Genomic DNA, 24201 nt, shown 5'->3' with positions numbered 1-24201 from the left:
AATCCTTAGGTTTATAGTTTACTAGAAGATAATGTTTCCCCCTGTATTTTATTTTGAGATATTCCCCACCTCCTCTAGATTATAAATTCTCTCATTAAACCCTTAAGAAATCACTACGCAACACCAAAGGACTGTAGTCTTGCAACACTACTGTAATGTAAATTGCAAGTTAGCAGTATCAAAACGTACTGCATGCACTCAAGAAAAACGAAAGATTTACACAGTACTTTCCAGTTCTATCTTTAACCTAACACAGCTTGTATTTAAAGCCATACAGTCACTGTAAAGAACAGCAACAGAAGAGCTGCTATAATTAAGTTACTGATTTCTATTTAAAATACCCCTAAAAATATCACACAACAGTTTCTGGAGTGCAGTCAGTCTTGCTTCTCTTCTCAGATGTTTATTTGATTTTATTATGGATACCACAGAAGATGACAATTCCAATTCACCATTCCTATTGTTCAGACCCTACTGAGCAGAAGTGTTGCTCATGCTAGTCATAAGTAACAACAACAACAAAAAAAAAATCACTAAAATCTGAACAGTTTATTTCACTGGGAGACTCAACACATAGCATCAAGTATCCTTTTCTTCTTGCAAATTTGCTTATTTAAAGCCCATTTGATACCTACTCATTTCTGAATCCCTGAGACTTATCTCAAGGGATCTCAATTAGTGTACCTCTCAACAACCCGAGTCCTCTGAATAGAGACATGTTTAATGAAGAGTATGAGGTTTTTATCCCAAAAGGCCATTTTAAAAAAAAAAAGTATCCTATAGGGTCTAAGGATTTACTTAAATGTTCTGAAAGTGTTACTGAATTCACCAGCAATTTCTATATAGAAAATTTACTGACGTACTCAAGTGCAGAGACCATGACTGTCTGCTTTTTGCTGTATTTCCTCAGGACAAAGGTGGGAAGTGACTAAAGGATTTACCAAGTTATCCCTCCTCACATTCTGGGCATCAGAATCCAGATCACAAACCCTCCAGGGACCGAGATAAATGAAGCACACATTCTTCTTTGGGTAAATATATGAAACTGAAGAAATGTTTTGCTAAGCTAGCTTTTCCTCTGAAGGATTTTAAAGGCATAAATATCCACAACAAAAATATGGGGCTCAAAAGGATCCAGTGCTACATTTAAAGTTCAGAGACTACAAAATATCTCTCTGAGAAAAGATTTTCAAAAACATCCATATAAAATTTCTTTGTTTCAAAGATGTAATAAAAGCAGTTGCTGAAACCAAAATGCTGGATCAACTAGCCTACTCTGCTATTTTTATGTCCTAGTGATACTTTTCGGAAAACTGTAACCCAATTAGAAATCTAAGGGTAAGTTTGTAGAAATCCACATTATCGGGAAGGATCTTTTGACTAGGCTGTAGTTGAAAAAAATGAAGAAAAAGAAACTCTTGAGCAGTAATTGTTTAATTAAACTGAAAGGAAGTCTATAATTCAGCACCAAAATATATCCCCTCAACACAAGAAAGAACGTTGTTGAAATTGGAATTTGTGAGGCCCATTTTCTATTATTCCAGAGAGAAAACGAGGAGTTACCAACATTTCTGATGTCCTGGTATTTCATTAATGAGTCCTGCCATGGCCACCTCCAAAACCATAAGGGGCACAGACCTTCTTCCCTCTACATACAAAAACTGGAGATACACTGAAAAAATATTTGCGTTTTTTTATGTTGGGCAAACACACTTAATGTTGGTGGCTGCAGCACTGAAATTAGCACATTGGTAGCATTTCTTAAGGCAGCAATGCATACAATTTTAATACAAGAAAGAAATTGAAAAAAAAAAAAGAAATTTAACACAGAAATTGAAAATGATTAGGGGACTGGGTGGGGCTGGGGGAGTGTTCATCTCGCTTCTTTTGAAAGCTTTACTTTGGTTAAGGATGAAAAAAGAAGCAAACCTGAACACTCAAATTTAGTATCAAGTAGAAACTTGCCCATCTTAAATTTACTCTTTCTGCTGCATATAAAACTGATTCATCATTATTAAAAAATAAAGAAGCACTACTAAGCATCTGAAATTTACTTATTTTCAGATTGCCTTCAATCTCAGTCCCTTCCTGCCCAAGAAAATAAATAATGAACAGCACAGGCAACAAGTATGGTACTCTGATAAAGTTAAGAGCTGCACAGTCTTTGGTATACTTGTTCTTCACATTTCATTTTTTAATTTTTCCACCTTGAACCCCATAAGTGATTTTTACTTTTCAATGGACAATTTGCAGGTGTTCTTGAAGGTCTGTATTTCACTAAGTTTTTGAAGAAGGGTGAAACAGTCTCATCCAGAATAAGCATGCTACAAAACTCAAAGAGTGGGTTTTCCTCTACAGTTGCTTAAAATTTACTTCTTTTATTACAAAATATATTTGGTTATTTAGCTAGAAAAGCCCAGATAAGCATGAGAGACACATAGATAAAACTTAATTTCTAACAAACAAGACATAAAATGATTTTTGTAAATATAGACTTCCTTCATATTTTCTTACCAGCATAAATGCATAAGATTAAATTTTTTTGCAAGTTATACGAAAACATCAAGTCAGTTATGACAATTTTCATTTTTAATACAACCCATTCCCTGCTATTTCATCTATCCTGCTTTCCTCTTTTCTGAGAAATATATTCCAGCTCTAGCAAAAAGCATGACTTAGAAATGTCCCATACAAAACCACAATATGATTATTAGGGTACCATGAGAGAAAATACCCAATTCTGTATTTGGAGATGTATTTAAATGTGTTACGGTTTAGAATTGTGACTTGAGTTTTAATCAAACCTTTCCACATAACAGTATGTCAAACAGTATACAACAGAGCAGGATGTATTGATTAATAGTAACAGACTTCCTAACACCAGATTTGCAGGGCTTCTCACTTCAGGGGTTCTAAAAGCGACCCCCATTGTTTATTCTGAACATAGCAAAACATCAGTAGAGACATACTTCCTCATTCTGGGGCGGTAAACAAACTCCTGTACCTCTGTCTTTTAAATTTAAAACTGAGAAGAGCAATGTAAATTTATGTGGCCTAACACATTGAGTTAAATTTTATGCTTCTTACTGCATTAAGGTACAAGTGACTATTTACCTTAGAGAAAGTAGGTATTTTGTTCTCTCTTTGAATGTGACTTGCTACATGTTTTCTTTTCTCTTCCGATCGATACACCCTTACTTCTTCTTCTCCCTTTGCTGTTCTCCATTCTTCCTGCCTACTGAAAAAAAAGAAGATTGAGATGTTAACTTTAAAGCAAAATACCACAACTGACAGGATTTATTCCAAATCAAGGAATAAATGTTCAACATTTATAACATTCTTTGAACAGCAGTTCTTTTCTTTACAGTCAGAATATGGCTTCAAAATTACCTTTTCTGAACAAAGTAAGATTTCAACCTTATTTCAAAAAACCTAGAACAGTTTATGTTTGATTGTGGCTAGTAGGGTTTTTTGGCTTATTGATAGAAGTATTCCTCACAAGAGTTAATTACTGAACAAAATGAAGTTCCAGTTTGGAAATCAAAATTCACCTCAGGAACCTAATAGATTAGGTCAGTGTCCCAGATGTAAAATGCCATATAATGGCAGGAACAAATGGAATTAAAACATACTGTAATCTTGTTGTAAATCAGAAAACACTGAGGCAGCTAGATCCCATTGCACATACAAGTTAAATTACTCAGTCATTTGTTAAACTGTCAATTTTTATTCACAATACTTCTACAATTCCAAGATCTTTCAAGTGATACGCAAACAACTGATTTCAAACTGACACTGATTTTATAAGAAATATGACACCACATAATAGATAAATGCCACACAAATAGTTCTATGACAATGTGAATTCCAAAACTGTTCAATTTAATTAAGTTCACCAAAATAAAATTCACTGAAAACCTGGCTATGTTTACCTGGCCACACCAGAAGACAGTTCAGGTACTACAACCCTTCGACTCCAAGCCACAAGGTCTCGCTCAGTGGCTATTTCACTTCTTGGTGCATTGCTATGCATCTGACGCACACCTTCAATTTGTCCACTACGTCTTAATCCTATATTTGGTGGTGAATGTACTTCTGAGGTAGAACTTACAGATCCTAAGAAGTCAAAAAGTGATAGTTGTACTTGATCTGAAATTCTAAAGGAAGCATTTAGAAAGAAAAACCCAAAATGAAAAGAAAAAAAAAAAATGTACTTAATCTATTACTTGAAAATAAATCAAGTATTAACTGAATATAACTATTTCAGCAGTTTCTATAGTCATCACAACACACATACACACACTTAACAGCTACTGGGCTGTGTTTAAAAATTCATGTATCAACAATCTGAAGTGAAGCAAACGTTTTATTGGTTTGCTTTTCTTTAAAAACGCTTTTGGAAACATTTATTTCAGGCTGATTATTGCTACTGCACTCTAGATCTGTACTATAAAACAGTGAGCTATCTCACTGAACCCATGTATTCCTTAAACAGTCTTCTACCTTCAAAAAAATGAAGTCACAACACTGGAAATCATTAGGAATCCAAACTGTAACATTTACAGACAAGAAATTGAAATAGTCAAAGATAAACCCAAACCAAAACAAAACCACACACATGTGCAAGATCCTTCAAACACCTACACTGTATCAGAATTTCAACATTTTTCCACATCTTTCCACAGACAAGCTATTCTTGCATACTCGGGTGGATTGTCAACTATGATTTTTTAAGTGTTGAAAACTACTGTGTAATCTAGTACAAGACACTGAAATATGGAACACCTGTACTGAGAAACAAGCAGCTCCTTCCTCTTTTCTCCCACCTATTTTCTTATTTGAGACAAGTCAGATTTCAAACAAGTAGATGTCCAATTCCAGATTAAACAGTAGACTACTGACTTCTAAGGGAGCACAGTTGCTGCAAGTTCCCTGGGTGAGCAGACAATAACTTTAACAAAGATAAATTTGTAATGGTAAGAAACCTGAGATTTTGCAGAAAGGTAAAAAAGGTGGCAGAGCTGTACTAATTTTCTGAGGCTCCATTCCTCCTTCCTAGTAGTTCAACAAAATGCACAAATCATGCACGATAATGTGATTTACGCTTTCCAACTCTCAGCTGTTTCAATAGAAAAGCCACAACATCCATCCTCCAGTGATCTACCTCTGCTTATCCGGCTGGTACTACTGGTTCCTGCCTCCCCAGAACGTCTCTGGTCCTGCTCTTGCTGAAGTCTTTGAATCATGCTATCCAATGGACTAACTTCTTGATTTGCTTGTTGACTAAGAACTTGATTCAGTCCTGTGAAGTAAATATACAAGAGAACAACACACAAATGTTGAAGAACCAAATGTTACAAACAGCTCATCTTAAGTTTTAGCTTTGAAACTTACAAGTACAGTATATAATCACACAGGTAAGTATGGGCTAGTGCATATTTCTGTAACAGCCATTTTTTAAACAGGATTAAGAGCATTATATTTTCTGGAGCAGGGTCAAGATCACATGCCACTCCCAGCAGAAGTGTAAATTTGATCAAGTGCCATCAAGTCACAGAAGCTTAACGCAACTGTTGTTTGTCAGCTCAGTCAAAGTAAATTGTTCAAACATGTGCTTAGCCTGCCCCAAATGCATTATAACACACTTTATACTAGAAAGAACTACATCAAGAAGGTCTAACTAAATTAGAAAAGAATTATCTGTACTGGAGAACACCAAGCAGTAAAAATGCTTGACTGAGCTCCTCATAGGCATGATGATGACACAGCTTAAATAATGCTCATTTTCTTTGGTGTACAACAGCCAAGAAACCACCTTTTGGGTAGGTCTTTTGAATAAATGACAGGAAATAGTTCTCACAGAAGTGATGACAAGGTGATAATGCTGTTTCTGTGCAGCAAGCAAGATACACAGCATGTAAGACATAGAACCTCTTTTCATACTCGCAACAGTCACAAAAAAATTAGAGAGGTATGGAAAAAGAGGCAAGGGTTACAGTACTGACTTGAAAAGGAAGTCAGATACCTCCACCACACGGAATAGTTAGATGGTGGAGTGGTGGGAAGCTCTGGTCAAGAGAAGCAGGACTTGCAAAACTTTGTAATGAGAGATGACAATGTTCAAAGAAACAAGCTACAGAAATTATTTTTCCAGCAAGATTCCAAAGAGATATCATAGTATAAACTGCACTTTGCAAGATCAAACACAAGATATTACAGTAATTGTGCTATGAAATGAAGAGCTTTGATTATGTGGCTAGACAGAAGCAGCCATCTCTTTATAGATGATGGTATGTAGAAAGAACATAAATATTTAAGATAGTGCTCTCAGGGTTTCATGGTTATTGTGGTTGAAGTCAACTTCCCTAAGGCAGCAGAAGCTTGAAATCATGGAATGAACTCTGGTATAGCCACAGCTGGATGTTTTCTGACTCATGTAGTGAGACAGATTTATTTGATGATCTCATGAGCAGACATAGTGTCTACTGAAAACAATGGGAAATACTACTAATAACCCAGGAATTATCTTAAATAAGCAAACTGCCACCTAAACAAAATGAATGGTTTTTTATGTATCTAGCTTGTGAGATTTTGCCTTCACTACTAACAGTAAGTTTTTTTTTAAAAAATGAAATAAAGACACTGATATATATTTGATTTTTTCAAAACATCTGGTTTAAAGGAGGTTCACATATATCTAAGCAGTAAATCAAGCATGGCTATCTGAATTCCCCCTACTCTTATAAGCCCCTACAGAAAACTTGACAAGAAATAAATTGCCGTGCTCTAAGGGAGATCCATCAAATCCCACAATAAAGTTTCAGAAAGAAATGAAGCTTCCTTAGTGGAAAGGAATGTAGAAAATACACGGCCACAGTTTAGCTCCGCATAAGACTGCGTATTGTTGCTAAACTGCGAAGAGGTCAAAAGGTATCTTCTGTCTCTCTGTAATCTCTCTGGCTCTCTGTCAGGCTGGTTGATGGCTTCCTGCTATTAAACAAAATGCTACGGACATCATCTTCCTATGGACATTCATGTGTCATGGTGCCACACCATTAAATTTAATATTGTTGGGTCTGTGTGCAGAGTCTGACTTGTTTCAAGAGACTATATTGGAAAATGTGCCCAGAACATTTTCAAATGTGGAGAATTTCAGAACATCATGAATCCATGCTGTAACTCTAATAATGAAGTAAAATCCTTCCTTGGAAATCGAATTTAGCTTTAAAGCCACTAGCTAAAAAGTTAGCGAGAAAACATGGCATACATTCACCAGAAAGGATTTTTTTCCTTCTTACAGGTGCTTCTCAGGTAGCATTTTTTCCTATAATTTTGGAGGTAATATGGAAATGCTCCTTTAAAAATTATTCTTTAAGTATTCAGTGGCTTATAATCCTCAGGTCTACAAATGAGGATGAATAGATCTTTTGGTAATAATACTGTCACAGTTAACCTTCCTGGAATGTCTGACACACCACAGCCTTAAGTATGGTTTACATATAAGCCACTACTTACAGGCACAGTCAAGTTTTCCCGTCTTTTCAAGAATATCCAAATATTTAACAATACTTATCTTGAAAACATTTAAAGCTACTTTCACCAGTCACTGCTATGCATGGAGAATCCAACTTCTGAGGAACTTCCTGTATTTTGTATCCTCAAGTCTTCAGAGTTCTCTACCTAAAGCATCAAAGCTTAAATTGAATGACTGCCTTCATCTAAAGAGGATTTTGCATGTTACAGCTGTCCTCTCATCTGTCTCTTCTTGTAGGTGTTACCTGTTCCAACTGATCCGAGAAAGATCAGTCTATTTCTGAGGTTTTCTGAAGTAGGAAATCTTACCCCAAAAACATCAACTGAAAGCTCACTCAGCATCATATACTGTTCCAATATGAGATGAGCTCCAAGCTAACTGCCGTTGTACCATCAACTAGTACTGACTTGATTGACAACAATGCTGTAAGTGAAATTGCACAAGCGATCAGTGCCAAGGACACTGCAATTTGTCCACACTACGTGACCTACTATGCCCAGAAATGAAGAAAAAGGACGAAGTGAAAGGGTAAGTGTAGAACACCTGGAGGTAACTAGATAGGCTACTGTGTAGTGAAGTGAAATTTTCCATACCTGAAGATGTCACTCCCATCTGAGGAATAAGCTGTTCCTCCCTGCAGTTCTCACGACCAGGAACTAGTCTTTGATACCTCGCAGGATGAGGGTTGCCATCCACATCAACCAAAAATGGGGGAGGCATAAGGTGTGGAGCCTGCTGTGTCTGTTCATCCAGGACAAAGTTGTTGGCATCACGGATAAGGGGCCGATAATCACTATGAAAGAACATCTGATCTGCTATCTGTAAACAAAGTTATTTTGTAATTTTTTTAAAGAACCTATTAAAAAAAGCATACAGAAGATAACTGCCAAAAGTATTTTTAACAATGTTACATGTGGTTACTTTCACAAAAACGAGGTTATAAGCTGATTCGTTTATCTCAGTTTAAAGGGGAAAATTTAATGACTCCATGATTATTTTTTTTCCTAGCACTCCTTTTCTATATTATAGTGCAAGGAGAATAATCCACATGTTTGAGGGTGGAAAGTATTTTAAAGAACAGCAGAATTGGGCAATATTTAACTATTTGAAGACATTTGACTGAACACAGCATGGACATATTAAATAGTTTAAAAATTTTCCTCTATACTCTTCATATATATATGAATATATATTCTGATAACAAAAACTATGTCACAGACTTAACAAGCTACAGGGTAGGAAGAAGAGGAATAGGAAAATATTTATGACATCACGTCATTGCCAAGTACTTTAATACCAGCAGCCAAACATATATATATTCCTATTATAATGCTAGGTATGTGGAAAAGTTCCAGTAGATAAAATAAAGCTGATCTAAAGCTGAATTCTTCAGGCTCAAAGTTTTCTTTTTCATTTCAGTCCACCTGCTCATAATTTATTCTGGATGACTTTCCACAGACACTCAAGACCAAGGAATTCTTTTGTCCAAATAGTATGTAAAAAGGCTTATGCTCCATTGCTCGCTGGCACATGCACCTCAATATCGTGCAATCAGAAAGATACCGAACCACAAGGAGAAAAGAGAAAGTGAACATAAGACAAGCTGATACATATACTACAGTACTACCTACTGGCAAGCAAACCCCTTGGCAGCTGCTGTACTTGGTTTAACTTTGAACAAGTGAAAATAAAATCATAAAAATATCATTCACGCAAATTAGATTTCCAGTGCAGTATAAAAAAAATATTAAACAATTGACTCGAGGCATAGAGATCTCCAAATAATCTTGTCTTAGGTGTTAAAGACAGGTATTTGAGCACAGACAGAGGAATGTCATAGAATATACTCTGATTTCTGAAGAGCATGCTCTATCATGACCAATCCATAACATAGTTTCCAGTAACTTGTTATGTAGAAATCAGTAAGGCAGAGGTTATAGCATCTACTCAGAGCTGTGATCTCTGAATGACAAGGGTCTCCTGTCCTGGATGTGACTAGGAAGGAAAGATGATGGCAAACATCTACCCTGTACAATATCAGAAAGTGTCTACATGCATCCACATGAGGTGGATTAAAAAAAAATTAAATATCCACAGGAATCATGGGATCTGGACCCCACAAAAAAAATCAGAAAAGTAACATGAAGAAATTGGAAAGACGCAATGGCAAAAAACTTACTTCAGGGATTCAAAGGTTACCATTACAAAGCATGTGTGGACAAGGTGACATCCCACTGCAGTAAGAAGTCCTGACTGGATGAAGTCTTGTTGCCAGATTCTCTGTCAACTTGACAGAGGCTGGATGAGAAAGATACAAGTACCTTCATGTGTCTGACAGATTCAAGGCCTCCTTAACAACTTTGTTCCTTCAGCTCATATAGCTCAATATGATAAAGACACAGGTCCTCTAGGAGGACTTACGACTTTCCCTAGAATCATAGTAGTAGAGTATCCAGTACTTACACCTAGTGTAAGTTCTCCTGTTAAGTACTTTCCACACTGAGAAAGAAGAGATTCCAACTGCATGATCATACAGACCATCAGTTTTAATGTGCTGCAATTTGCCTGTAGTGTTGTCTGCATCCCAGGTTTTGAAAGCAAAGGGAAGATCTGAAAATCCTTCCTTAGATTCAGTGACCTCTACCAGAATAGTCTCTGGTGCAAGATCATGAGGGATTTCTTTGCAATTACCCTTCTGTGTACTTTGTACTGCAATCAGGTACTGTAGAGAGTAAATGACAATTTTCTACTCCACAAGGTAAAACTGGCATTTCATGGAGAACCCAGGCTCAGACCAAGTCTCAGGTAGAACACTGAAATGTACCTACTGGAACCCAGGGCAACAATCTTATCCTCAGGCTATTCCAAGTCCTGAGAGAAATTAGAAGAATTAAAACATTGCAGATAATCTTAAATGGTTATGTTCAGCAGACAACCAATTAAAAGTACTAAAAACCAGACCTATTTCTTCATATACTGTTAGAGATCACATTCAGTATCACATGACAGTAAGATACTACACCACTATTAGGATAGGAGTTCTCTGTACATATGACTTCACAAACCCAAGCTTGGGTTTGAGCATGAAAGCTTCCACAAGGTCTGAGCTCTACAAATAGACTTTCCTTTGGTAACTACACTACACATTCAGAATGCTCAGTTTCTCCAAATGGGCACACCTATACAAATGCAAAGATATTTTCCCCACTACTGCACCACTCCACCACACAGGAGCTGTCAACTTGCAACAAAGAAGTGTAGTTTGGGCAGTCTACAGGAACAAATGCCTTAGAAAGCTCAGAGATCTAGTCCAATCTAAGATTTAAAATTAACAGAAAGGTACCTTATGCTTTAGGACAGTTAGGCATTCCTGGACAAGCTTCCACCTAAGCATGGACTTCTGAAGTTCATGTGCCCTGTTGACAGTGAGCTCAGCTCATCTCTGATGATTTTCATACATGCAGAAATATCAGCTGTGATTGGCTCAAGGTTCCCTTAACTGGGTCAAGTAACAAAGGAGCCCCAAATAAGCAGCAAACTATTATTTTTTTTTCCCCACTGAAGAATTATTCCACAAAAACATGTGTCATCAAAAAAGAAGAAAAAAAAAAGAAAACAAACCAAAACCACCCCATTGCCTTTATCATGGCCAAGATCACACTGGGGGAAAAAAAGGCCTGGACAGTGGTTCCAGTCAACTAGGAAACACAGATACTATCTGAACATAACATGAAAAACCACACATACGAAAATTAAGAGCTTGCTCCCTCAGCAGAGCCAACACTATCTCAGCTGTAATCATGGTCCTGAGCACAGCTCAAATGCAGGAATACCAGACAGGTTACCAAACTCTTTTCTTCTGTAAAAATCATTCCCCAAGATGGATGGAAACCACTTTAAAGTCCAAAAACTGCAGGTACTACCAGAGCACACTCTCACAAGATGTCTGAAAAAAACCCAAGTATCGGGGGGGACGGGGGGACGACAACAGAAAAAAAGAACACCTAATCTCTAGCACCTGCCCATCTGTAGTTACATTTTTTCATAAATCAGGTCAGACAAAAATGAAAGAGGAGATCGAACCAGACAAGAAAGAGATCAGAAACTTCCCAGCTGAGTTTTCTGAGAGTTGAAGACTGAGATTAAAGAAGTAACAAACCTAAGTCCTATTTGCTCCCATTTCTTCTATGGTCAAGAACGCCAAGATTACCGCTGGTACAGCAACAGCTGGAGAGGATCATTTTAAAATCACACAATAAGTGAAAAATTTTAAACATAATCTTTTCTCAGAGGCTGCAGCAAAAACCCCCAAGAGAACAAAGGGTCTGTAGAATTTAAGTGAAAAGCAATTGTTTTCATTCTTCAAACAGATATAACCCCTCACAAGGTAAATTTTCAAATGGCAGTGTAAAGGAAACTCCTGGTCTCTCAAAGCAAAGACAAAAAGGCTCTCTGTTTCAATTTTGTTTCCAACATTTCTGAGTAGTAGAGGACTATACACTTCCAAAATTCAGAGAAAAATAAACCTGGAACCATGGACATGGTGAGAAAAACTGTTTCTATTAATTACAACAAGCTTTAAAGTTTGGAAGAGTAAGAACTCTGAAAGAAGACGACCTTGAAAATGATCTGATAATCCTGATTTTCCTTGCTTGTGGTGTCTCTGCTCATTTGTTTTCTTTGGAATGGAAGGGGAAATGCACAGCTAGCAATAGCTAAGGAATAGCAACAGCAGCCAAGTACCAAGCACTTCAAATCACAGCTGAGAGATAAGGAGAGGAAAAAAACCCCACCAAACCCCAATATGCAAATGCTGCTGTAACCAGCATCAAAATAAGAGCTGTAAGACTACAGAAAGAAATGTTGTGGCTTACAAGACAAAGATTAGAATTCCTTTTGCTCTCCCCCTGCATCAGGCCCCTCTGCACTGCTGTTTGCTAAAATGCTTTCAAGGCCAGCCTGAGTCCAAAGATGCAAAGTAGGAGGCAAGATCCAGAAGCCAGCAGTTCACCACCAGCCTTCAAGTATCAGCTACCAGAAGCAGAGATTAAAATCCTGGAGCAGAAACGCCTGTTTAAGTCTTAGAAAGAAGGAGAATAGACACACTTCACCTCTTCCCTGGGTGGTAAAAGAAGAACTAGGGCCTTGTGGGCACACCAAATAAGGTAACCTGTATGGTTCAACAGGGTATGTTCATCCACAGAGGAAAAAAAACCACCACATATCTTTACAGTCATGAGGGTCTGTGGCAAGACACCCACACTTATAATACACAATGTAGACTATGACATTAGAATAAAGATGTAATATTTTAATCACACAGTAATGGTGGAACATTGCTGTGTAAGCACCAGAGGTATCGACAACAGCAGAACTTCATTAGCAGACAAAATTATATCACTAGAACACATAGTACATTTATTGTAAATAATTGTCTCCCAGACTATGCAGTGTTTAAATACAGATAGCAGGAATTAGTTTTATTACACACCCACTCACCCCTTTTTTTTGGTCTTAGTTAGGAACTAGAAAAATATTTAAAGCAAAATGTTCAACTACTATGAATTCCACTGCAGTTTATCACATTATCCATCTGGATCCATTAGTAGACACTTGTAACCTTGTCATTTAAGAGTAGACAGTGAATGCGTAAATTTTAATTTAATTATTTTTAACTTCCTGTGTAAGCAGTAGCTTAATAACATGTTTTCACAGTTTAAAAAACAGTGAAAGAAAACTCAATGTCAAAAACAGCAATCTGAAACATCCCATATCAATAGCTCAAAATTGTGTTAAGATACACCCTCCTGAAGTGAAGCTCTGACGGAAAGTTTGCATGAATCCATTCAACACAGACAAACATTTTGATTTTCATCTTGCACTGTACCTTGTCATATTTGCTACTGGAACCAAAGCCAAAAATCAGAAGGTGACCGTGAGAATCAGTACATGCAAAATGCTGTCCATCAGGAGAGCACTTGCAGTCAAAAACTGCACCATGTCCTTGTCCTTCAATCTGAAATACATCAACATACAAAATAATTAAGTTACGGGAAACAATTAATTTTCAATTATGATTCTCAAAACTGTGGTGCTGATGTTGAAATTTATTATAAAATCTGTAAGACAGTATACTGCTAGATGGAAGTTACTTTAAAACATAGTTTACTTTTTAGCTATTCACTTTTCAGTGAATTTTGTAATAATGCTCATGACAGATGCCAAATTAATAGTAGTAGAAACTGACAGACTTTATCCACAAAGCAGGCACAGTATAGGAAGTGAAAATAAAAGCTTCCCCTTGATGGTCCTGCTAATGAGCCTAACCAGAGAGCTGGGTCCCGTTCAGGGTTTAGTCACTACACCCTTTCAGTCCTCTGCCTTTTTGCTAAACTAGCCCAGTAGCATTGGCTGCTGCGGTGTTTCAGAACACCTGCCCGCTAGAAAACGCACTGACATAGACAACCCACATTACACAACTTAGGAACTGCCTGTTTCTGTAATTCCTACTCCTAATTTATTGGAGTGGGGGAGGTGTAGATTTCTGTAAAAACTCCACTTTTTAAAGGAGAACTGCAAAGATTTTAAAAAAGGAATTTTTACCTGATACTCATTTTCTGTTTTCCAGTTCCATTAAGCCAGAACAAATGGGTTTTTGTTTTTCCCTGCAACCTGTCAATCAAGCAGAGGTGACCAATCACCACTCTGAATTTTCACGTCTTCAGCACCTCTTCAGAAAGCCCCTTTCTATTCTCCCCAGCAAAGCACTTTTGCATTTTCTTTAAAGAAACACCAAACAAAATTCTTTCCCTAACTGTGGCAGCCCTATATACTGCCAGAAAAAACAATGGTATTCAGCCTGCAGGCAGTAACACTATGCACTTCTATAGCACCTTCCAGAGGCCATCAGCATTATTTTAAAAAGTTAAGGAACCAAGCCTCGAAAACCTGTGAGGTACTGTTCTCACTATCTTACAGGCTGAGACAAAGGCAAGAAGTCTAAATCTTCTGCCCATGGTCTTACAACACATCCACACCCACACCCCTGCACACCCCCCCAGTGGTAGAGGCGGCTACACCTATTACCAGTGCTTTCAGGTATTGATAAAGGTCTTTTTACTACAAGTACTTTCCATAAAAGTCAAACGAGTTTCTGGATTAGCAAAAGAGGAACATAAACCAATGCAAGCTTTATGTTCTATTTTGCCCATTATTCCAGAAGAAATGAACAGAAGTATCCTATTGAAAGAGATGGAAAATAAAAACAGAGCTTCAAGAAAGTAACACTAATATCACAACAGCTAGGAATGCAGAATTAATTTAGGCTAAGCAAGATCCAACAACCAAGGCAAAGTTACAACTTCGTGCTGCTTTTTGTACATAGAAAGCTCACTGCATTAAAGGGAGACAGTTTGGGGAGGTAGGTGGAAAGGGGAAGGAACTTCAGCCCAAGAATAAGCTTTGCAGATGTATAGTAAAAACCTGGAAAAGGAATACTTACATATAGACTTCTGTTCCCTTTCCCTTCCCTCCAACAAAGGAACATCAAAATATCAAGCTTCCTAATACTGAAGTCCTTCATAACAGAATTTCAGGTTTCTCCTACAGCCTAAGATTTAAAGACTTTGTTTTACAAGGCATGTTGCGGGAAGAACTATTTGCTAGCCATGGTGAACGGAAAAATAAAAACCAGAAGGAAAAAAATCAGACTCTTAAGATGATGGGGGTTTTTTTAATCCTCCCCAGCAATAAATGGTTTGAATAGACCATTTTCAAGAAACCCCTGGGAATTAGAGTGTTAGTTGGAAGACATTCCCTTCTTATGTAAAGGAAAAAGAATACTGATCTACTATTCAGTGATTAGTACAGTGCAAATAGTTTTACTTTAAATGTGGCCAGAATCTGGTTTAAAAAGTACTTTTGTAAAGGACAGCAAAGCAAGGCCTTTCAGTACAACCCCTCAAGGCTGATGTACAATTACTTGGAAATAAAGATCCTTAATATTATAAGAACAAAAATTATTTTTGGGGATAAGCTTCCAAGATATGATTACCATTACAAATTAAAGGGCACAGCCTGCCAGAGTGTGTTACCCAGTAAAGATTTTTTTAAAACGAAAATATTTTGAGATTAATAAATGGCACTTTACAATGGAATTTCTTCAATAATAAAACTAGCACAGAGGAGTTAGTCATTTGGAACGGAAACTAAATGTTAAGCTGCAAAAGGGGAAAGCTGGAAAACAGTGAAGCTGTAACTTCAGCAAGGAAGATAAAGGACTTCAGCAAGAAGGAAGTTGCTTTCCCTGCTCCATCCCTTTGAAATCAAAGATGCAAGAACTATATGAAGACTGTATCACAAAGAAGATAAACTGTTTATTCTGGCTGGAACCTTCCCTGCTGAATAAAAGGATATCAATGGTGAGGGGAAGAGATTGCTCACAAGAACAGAAAAAACAGTGGTTAGTTAAGAGCTGTCCCAACAAAGGGCTGCCAAGAGTGATCATGTTTAGACACTGCTGGTAGGAAAGCAAGTAGCAAGGATTCTTCAGTCACAAACAGGGAAGAACCATGCTATACAATGAGGACTAAGTTAAGATTACTTTTAGTCTCAACCCCAAGAGTTAAGCTATTTGTCTGTATTTTCACTAGCAAGGAAACAGATGGACATTGGTACATCAGAAAGGAAGGAATTTTGATTAAATAAGAGAATGAAAAAGGGACGTTACTCTTTTCCTCTCAGTTTTGAAGAGCTTGTTGTTCTCCCCAAAACCAGGGAGAACAGAATTGTGAAACTAGTACACAAAGTAACATGTCTTTGGTCCATAAAAATAATTTCTTGTAAGAAAACAGAGTAGTACCACCTACAGAGAGAATGAGCTCAATAATAAGCCTGACCTGTTATCAACAGACAGTATAAAAGACTTAAAACCTAATTTTTAAGAAAAGTAAAAGACATGGGAGGAAAAAAACAAATAGGAATCAAGAGTAGAGAGTACCAGACAAACTTAGCACACTTTCTTCAGCAAAATAACTGGGAATTTTTATACCAAGAAAACATAATTCATTCAACCTAGCTAGATTTCACAGCCACAATATGGCACTGAACACTTAGTTCAAATGGAAGATTGTGATGAGCAGGAGAATGCAGAGTAGGTAAATTTACTAAGGAAAGGATAACAGTTTTGAAAAGACATACAGAGCTAAAACGATGTTATCAGTGAAATTCCTCAAGTCAGGCCTTTCTGTTAGTGACTACAGAAAAAAATAAGAGCCCGTTGATGAAACGGAACATTAGGAAATCATCCACTGAGAACAGATTTTGGGACACAGCACAAGTGACATCTACTGAAGCAATTAAAAACCAACAGGACAAAATGCAATAGGCCAGGAACCTAGTAAGATTATTAGAAATAACTTACTAACACACTTACTGCTAGGAAATATAATGGAACTCAAGTCTACACAAATAACACTATGCATGTCTGTCACACCTTCCAACAGAAGTCATCAGCACTGTTTAAAAAGTCAGTGAACTCAGCCTCTACTAGCCTGAGGTAAATAACATTCTCTCCTTCACATTAAGGGACTGAGGCAATTAGCTGGAAACATACGGAGAAAGATCACTGTGTATTCAATGCAATGCATCACACATAACGCAAGAACAAAAAGAAAACTAGAATCCCAAATACCTGAAGGATATCCAGAAGAGAAAGAGAAACCATATACATGCTAGACAAACAGGCAACGATTAGAACACTCTTCCAAAACAATACACATAATTTTTGCTTCCCATGTTCAAGGTAAGTAAAATTTAAGTGGAACAGCTACAGAAAAAAGGTTTCCACTCATCATGATAATGGAAAACCTAAGAGCCCAGCTTCTTCACATGAACACTAAGGAAAGAGAACTATTTTGTATGCCTATACAAAAAGACCTTTATCAGGAAGAGAGCTACTCAAATGCATAGGAACAAGTGAAAATGAGATACAAGCAACATTCAAACTTGAAAACTGAAATTTAGATTCTAATGATCACAACAATGGTATGCTAGAACAACTTTCTAAAACTAACAAAAAACAAAGTTAACTAATTGTTATTAAAACATATAACCTCTTTCATAAGTGACAAAACCACATCATAGCTGCTCGAGTCAAATCAGTCTCCAAATATTTTGAAGTTCCTTTGCAGGTTTATGTTTTCCTTTGCTTTAAGGAATGATCTCCAACCACAGCATGCTTCCATGGTAAGCCAAAAAATACCTTCAGACTTTCTGCAAGGTTATAAGAGGTTGCTGCAGATTTGGAGGAGTGGAAAGAACACTTAACTTTGAAGCCAGTTTAAAAAAAAAACAAACAAAAAAGATCAACAGGGCTTCTACACTGCTTCCAGAGCAGTAACAAAGGGTGAAATGGTGGGAAGATGACAAGAAGTCATTAAATTAAGAGTAAAATATTTACTAAAAATGTTTCCATCTTCCTACCCCTAAGTCAGTTATCCATTCAGGAATGTTTTATTTGTCTTAAAAGATAAACGTATCAATGAAAAGATCTGACAGATCATGCACCCTGAAGTTATATAAAGGCTATATAAAAAGTATTTACAGCTTTCCCCCCCCGCCCCCACCTTAATGAGCATTCTGCAAACTCAGTACTGGCTTCTGAAGAGTACCAGAGCATTACACTGGCCTTGCTCTTCAGGATGTGATCTTATGTACTATTCAAAGGTGGAACCTCTCAAAAATTTAAAAACCACTTCAGTAGGACTACCCACTGACTGATTCAAAACTAATAATCTTACTCTGAGTCATTCTATATTTCAGATTACTACAAAACCTGATCTAAAAATAGAATCCCATATCATCCTAGCAAAACTGGAAGTCTCTTCAGACTTTATGAAGGCCACAACATAAGAAATAACCATTTTTAAATCTCTAGTTCACTGGAGATTACAATACATTGTCCAAATGAGCAAGCAGTATGCCTTTTGGACATTAGTCCAAAAAAATCACCTTGTGTGACAGAAAATCCATGCACAGAGCATTTGGCTGAGCTGTCCTAGATGGAACCTAATCTTCCATGTTATTCTTCTGACAAGGACTCCAATTTTTTAGTATGTCATTTAGGCTAAAACTAATGCAGTAGTTGCCAACAAAGATCTAGGTAGGCCATGCAGGTTTACTGATTAATAAAAAGGAAACAATGTTGTAAGCAATATGATAATGCTGTTTGGGCTTCAGAGTTTATCAGGTTGCATTGGAACTAGAAGTAGCATTAGAAAGTAAGGAAGCACATCACACAGATCAGTGAATGATCAGACCTCAGAAGATGGGTCAGGAAAAACATTAAGATACCCAGACATAAGTAGGCATAGCATAGGAATTGCCTGTAACGAAGTGTCCACTCACAGCTAAAAATAAAGGAAAGAGTCAACAACCAGCTCTCTGAAGGAGCAGGAGCACACAGAAAAATCTGATTGCAACTTAGTAGCCTCTGCTTGATTGACAATTTGCAGGAAGAAACCCTTTTGACCTGAATCAGTTGATGCCGTAACACTGACCATAAATTCTAAGCAAAACAAGGATTAAACTGTACTGAAACATTCAAACAGTCATTGACAGGGTATGTATGTGTCCAAATTCACAAGAACTATAGACATCATCACCATTATGAAATACATTACTACTACTATCACCTCCATGGGGGTTCCCAGTTTTTCTCACTGATTTATACAAAAACATAAGACATGTGGGAGAGGGCAGAGAGACTGGGGGGGGGGAACAACCAACACATTACTGCGTCCAGATGGTCTGATTCTTCATCCGTAGTGCAGACTCTCCGTTAACTTCAGATAGGGTCAAAATTACACCTTCTAGAATTTCCATCGGAAAATTCTTATGGGCTGCTTGAACTTGACCTTCTTACGGTCAAGTTTTGTATGTGACAATTTCAGTCACTGCTTATGCTAATAGCTTCAAATAAATCTACAATATAGCCAAAGTTCAGAAAGCTAAGGAAGTGTATCTATTAAATATTTTCAAAAGATACCTTAAGTTTCAGAAAGCTGGGGAAAATGTATAAGCTTGAAAAAAGACCATGCAATGCAACTACCATACATCCTATAAAAGTAATGACGGACCCACTTGGAAAGAAATGCATGGAACCAGGAATAGTACCAGACAACTTTACATTAATTAGACAACCAGCTAGCTACAGACTTGGGGACAAAACACTCAGACATTAGCTTCAGCAATCTTGTTCTTATTTCTTAATGTCTACATGGCCAGAACTTTCAACCTTAACATCAATATGTGGGTTGGTTTTTTTTAAAATATAAAATATTTATCTCCATTTACACAGATTAACTAGTATCTGACTATGAAAAGGCATATATTCACCATGGTAACTTTACATAGTGAATGTAAAGTAAAGCTAGTATGAATGTATCCCCTTCAAGCTTTCTCACTGGATGCGAGACAGTACACATTTTCAATTTCAAAAGCAAGCTTAATGATTTAAATACATCTATTGCCTTGTTATAATATGTATCACTAGATTTCCTGATCTGTGCTAGCATTTCTGAGCAGCATAACCTGTTTCATTAAGACACCATTTGAAATAGCAGCAGCACTTTAGAGCTATACAACTATAATAATCATGTAAGCAGAAGAGAGTGCCTTACAAGGTAGGTTAGTATCTCCTTGCTGATTCTACTACTCCATTTGTTTTCAGAGGCAATCAAATTAAATAAAGGAATTTCAGAGAGCACCTTCAAAACAAGCATATCAAATCCATTTTGTTTCCTCAGCCCAAGGCTTCTCAAGAAAGAACCAACCTGAAAATAACCCCTAATGACCAAAAAGGGTCACTTTTTTTTTCTTTACTATAGCATAGTCATAAAAGCTTAGGACTAAACTTTAAGATTGGTCAGAAAATCAAGGGACCTAAAAATAAGTTTGTGAGTATTCACAAAGAAGTTCTATTTTTTTGATCACATGGAAGTATTACATATTTCAGTGCATAAAAAGTTAGAACACAGTCTAGTGAAAGCTACTGCAGCAGAATAAGTAAGGTTTTAATGAGCAGTCCTGCATCATCACAAGATCCTTCCAATACAACTTTTCTTCAACTTAATTTTTTGAGAGGTAACTGTTAGAAACATGGTCATGTTGTAATTCTTTAAGTGTGAGAAGCAGATGCTGAAGTCTTATCTTCTCAAGTATAGAGACAGAGATCTTCTAGTGAAGTAAAACTTTTGTTCTTCACTTCAGGAATACCCAGACATAACCACTACAGCTTTTCAAAAACGTCTACCAAGCTTTATTTACATGATTGCCTCACTTCATGTACCTGACAGATGTACAGCGATTAGAAAGGACATTTAAAAATCATTTAGAATGAATTTTGAAGTAACAATATACAGTCCTTTATCTAAAAATCAAGTAACACTGAGAAAGGCATTATGTACGTCTGCTTGAAAACTACATAAACAAGCTGCGGTATTTTTTCCCTTTTCAGATATTTTCTCTTTGTGGTAAAAATAATACATTAAGTTGATCATGCTAAGTAGCTGGTCTTAAGTCTTGCTAAGAAATCCAGACCAACTTTCTCAAGTGCAGCTCCGCATTTTTGTATTTCAGATAACAAGCATTGTCCCATCAAATTTGAGACTTCATTAGAGAAGCCAAGCGAAGTTTCTGGTCAACTTTGTAAGACAGTATAAGACATGCAATGCTGTGCAAAAGAAGTCATAACCCAAGCAATTCTTTAGCAAAGTTTTGTTTACTGTTTCATTAATGTTTTTACCCTGCTGCAAGGCTATAAGCTTTTTTGGGTTTGTTTTTGGTTTTTTTCTTTCAAAGATTAACTTCTGCAGTACTTTCCTAACTTCAACCAAGAACTAACCAAAAGATCCACCTACAGGTTTGTTAGCTCCACTGATAAAGTTGGTACTGTATGCTCAACAACAGTTTATATTTAAGTACTTTGAAAAGTTTTTCAGTACCAAGAACTTTAAATTTGCTGGTTCCCCACTGATTGTAAGTTTTGATGAGGCAATATAATGCAAAGTCAAAATAACTTTATCTGGCTGAAAGCATCAATAATTATTTACATAAGTTTCCAGGAAGATGTCCTTTAATCTCCGAACTCCAAGAATGAGAAGTTTTGTCCCCATTTTTCTTTTAGTTATCACAAATTTTCCTTAGAAGAAAAAAGAACAAAAAAGGAAATATAACTTTATCTATGCAGTTACATCCAGACTTTATCCTAAAATCTCGAGTAATTTGCTCTGTGCTGACAATTTTAAATGAAGTTGTGACAAAATCACGTATTACTAAATTGGTATTAAAATTGTAACTGCAGAAATTTTAACTTGTTAGAAAATCGACACTTTTCAATTCATATTTAAGGTCTGAGTTTCATCATCTGTTGCTACTTAATAAGCATCTTGGAAAGAACACATGCAAGTCACAAGCTTTCTAGTTCTGGATACAATGCCTATTCACATAAAATGCAAGTACTGTATTTTACATGAAAGTGTGGGACTATTCATTGTGAGCTTCCAACAGAAAAGTAACTAGAATGAAAGCAAACACCTAGGATTCTGGTACAGAGATCTAGATGAAAATATGTCCCCATTAATAAAACCACTGTTTTATCCTAGGACAACTGAAAACCTGTAGGAAGCCTCATCCTACCTTACAAGAACTACAGTTATCAAAGAGGTTGTTGTCCTTCTAGGTCTCAAGTAAAAAGCATGTTTTAGCCCCAGAACTGGATTTTTTCAAAAACGGCCAAGAAATGCAACTGTACCCTAGATCTTCTTCAACACTGATGCATCAGGCAGGTCAGCCTCCCCCTTGGGCTTTGTAATTTTAAAGGTTTTGGGTTTGTTTTTTTCTTTTCTTCTGTTGGTTTCCGTAACAGCGGGACAGAGGGTATAATGACAAACACCAATTCCAACAGTAACAGTTACACTGCTGTAAGAAATCATCCCCTATTGTTTAAGAACCAATCTGGTTTCCAGGGCAAGAAACATTTACTCAGTGACACAGAGGAGAACAATGGCGTTTCTGGGAGAGATTAAAGATTTTCTTTCACTAATGTAAGAGTTAGTTGTCATTTCAAAGGAAGCTGAAGGTGGGAGAGGGGGAGAACAGGTTAGGTGAGCAACTTTTTTTTTATTCTTCCTCCTCCTCAAAAATAGTAAGAAGGTTGCTTCAATCACTAGGTTACAGAACTCGAGTTGTAATGCATTTCTGAAATATACTCATGGTATGTATTCCTACATGCTCCGATGAAATGTGCTTTGGCATTTAGAAAAAGACTCCTCAAATTCACAACAGCTGGAGATATACAGTGTGACCTTTAAGTGTCAAAGGCTAAAATGGCTTAGCCTTTCAGCAAGTCAGATAAAGTCACAAAGGTAGGAGGATTTTGAAGTATTCTGATCTGTGAATTTAATACAAGATCATAAAAACATTCTTTTTGTATCAGTATTGCAAAGCATTCTTTAGAATACAGGTGGACTAAGGTCACCTTTGCACCGAGTTCAAAGTGGGTTCTAGAACCCCCACCCACCCAGAGCATGTTGCAAAGAACACTGTCCTACATGACAGTGCTCAAAGATTGTCTTAGTTCTAAGGTAACATAACAAGAATCAGTCCAAATAAACTCTTCACAACCACTAGGAGGAACACATTACGATTACAAGTAAGCAAAAGTCTGACCTTAACAGGCGTTCAGGCACACAGAAGGCCCCTGAGGCACACGAATCATGTCAGACATAAGAAAGCCTACTACTGGCTACAGCAAAGCCCAACTTCTCAAAGATGCAACTTGCAATGAGAGTCAATCCAGTAAGACAGAAGAGCAACACCTAGTTGCTGGTCTTGTTTGGGGTTTTTTGTGAAATCTGTTGACAAGGAGAACCATTTTTTATTCAAAGGCATCTGTGTTCCTATTTGATTAATTTCTATATTACACAAGGATTTCTTTAACACCATAAGGCTAGTCTTTATCAACTAATACACAAGCTTCCTGGTACAGTAACTGCAATGCCTACTTACAGAAATCTGTTGAGTCAGGTATCAGAGTCAGGCAAAGCAATTACATTCAGAGATACAGTACAAAAATCCAATATTCCACAGTGACAAAGATGGTAAAAATGCCTGCTCTCCCCTAGTCTTATTTTTGCTACTGTGATACAGTTTTCATACTTTCAACAGCGTACTGTTAAGTAACTGCAGTTACTATATGTTCCCGCAACTGTTCATAAAGCTATGCTGTTAATCAAATTATTAAAAAAAAGAAAAATATTTCAGAACTACAGGCCTGCACATATCCTGAAATCATTTAGGAAACTTTTAAAAATATTCTTCTGCAGGGAAGCCCGCTGATAAGACAACAGCTTTCAGCTTTACCACAGCAAAAACCTATATTCTAAGGCTCCAGACAGAATGCCTTTTGCAAGCGGTCTGAATCAGCAAAGCTCAGCCCCAAGAGGCACTGCTTAAAGGAAAGCATACTTAAAGAAAACTACGTTAAATCCAAAAAATAAAAATCAAGGGCACCATAACATCACAAACCTATTTGGGGTCAGACTTGAGGAACACCAGTACTTAATATCCAAATTGCAACACCAACAAAAACCCAATCACCAAACCAA

At 36.9% G+C, this 24201-nt stretch overlaps 1 protein-coding gene across 5 annotated transcripts in view; it reads right to left on the bottom strand.

Moving 5' to 3' along the window:
- PHIP (PHIP subunit of CUL4-Ring ligase complex) overlaps positions 1–24201 on the bottom strand; it is a 118859-nt gene that overhangs the window by 41637 nt on the left and 53021 nt on the right. For 4 of the 5 annotated variants that reach the window (XM_074819715.1, XM_074819716.1, XM_074819717.1 and 1 more), the window contains 5 exons: positions 13422–13550; positions 8128–8353; positions 5165–5302; positions 3933–4116; positions 3115–3238 (listed from right to left, as the gene is read on the bottom strand). In XM_074819715.1, coding sequence (XP_074675816.1) covers positions 3115–3238; positions 3933–4116; positions 5165–5302; positions 8128–8353; positions 13422–13550 — 801 coding nt within the window. The remainder of the gene's footprint in view (positions 1–3114; positions 3239–3932; positions 4117–5164; positions 5303–8127; positions 8354–13421; positions 13551–24201) is intronic. The other variant, XM_074819718.1, reaches the window with a different exon arrangement.

The sequence above is a fragment of the Strix aluco genome, chromosome 3 (assembly GCF_031877795.1).
Source record: "Strix aluco isolate bStrAlu1 chromosome 3, bStrAlu1.hap1, whole genome shotgun sequence".
In the NCBI taxonomy this organism is placed as follows: domain Eukaryota; kingdom Metazoa; phylum Chordata; class Aves; order Strigiformes; family Strigidae; genus Strix; species Strix aluco.
Note: the sequence above shows the minus strand (reverse complement) of the source record. Positions and strands in the feature narration are given on the sequence as shown.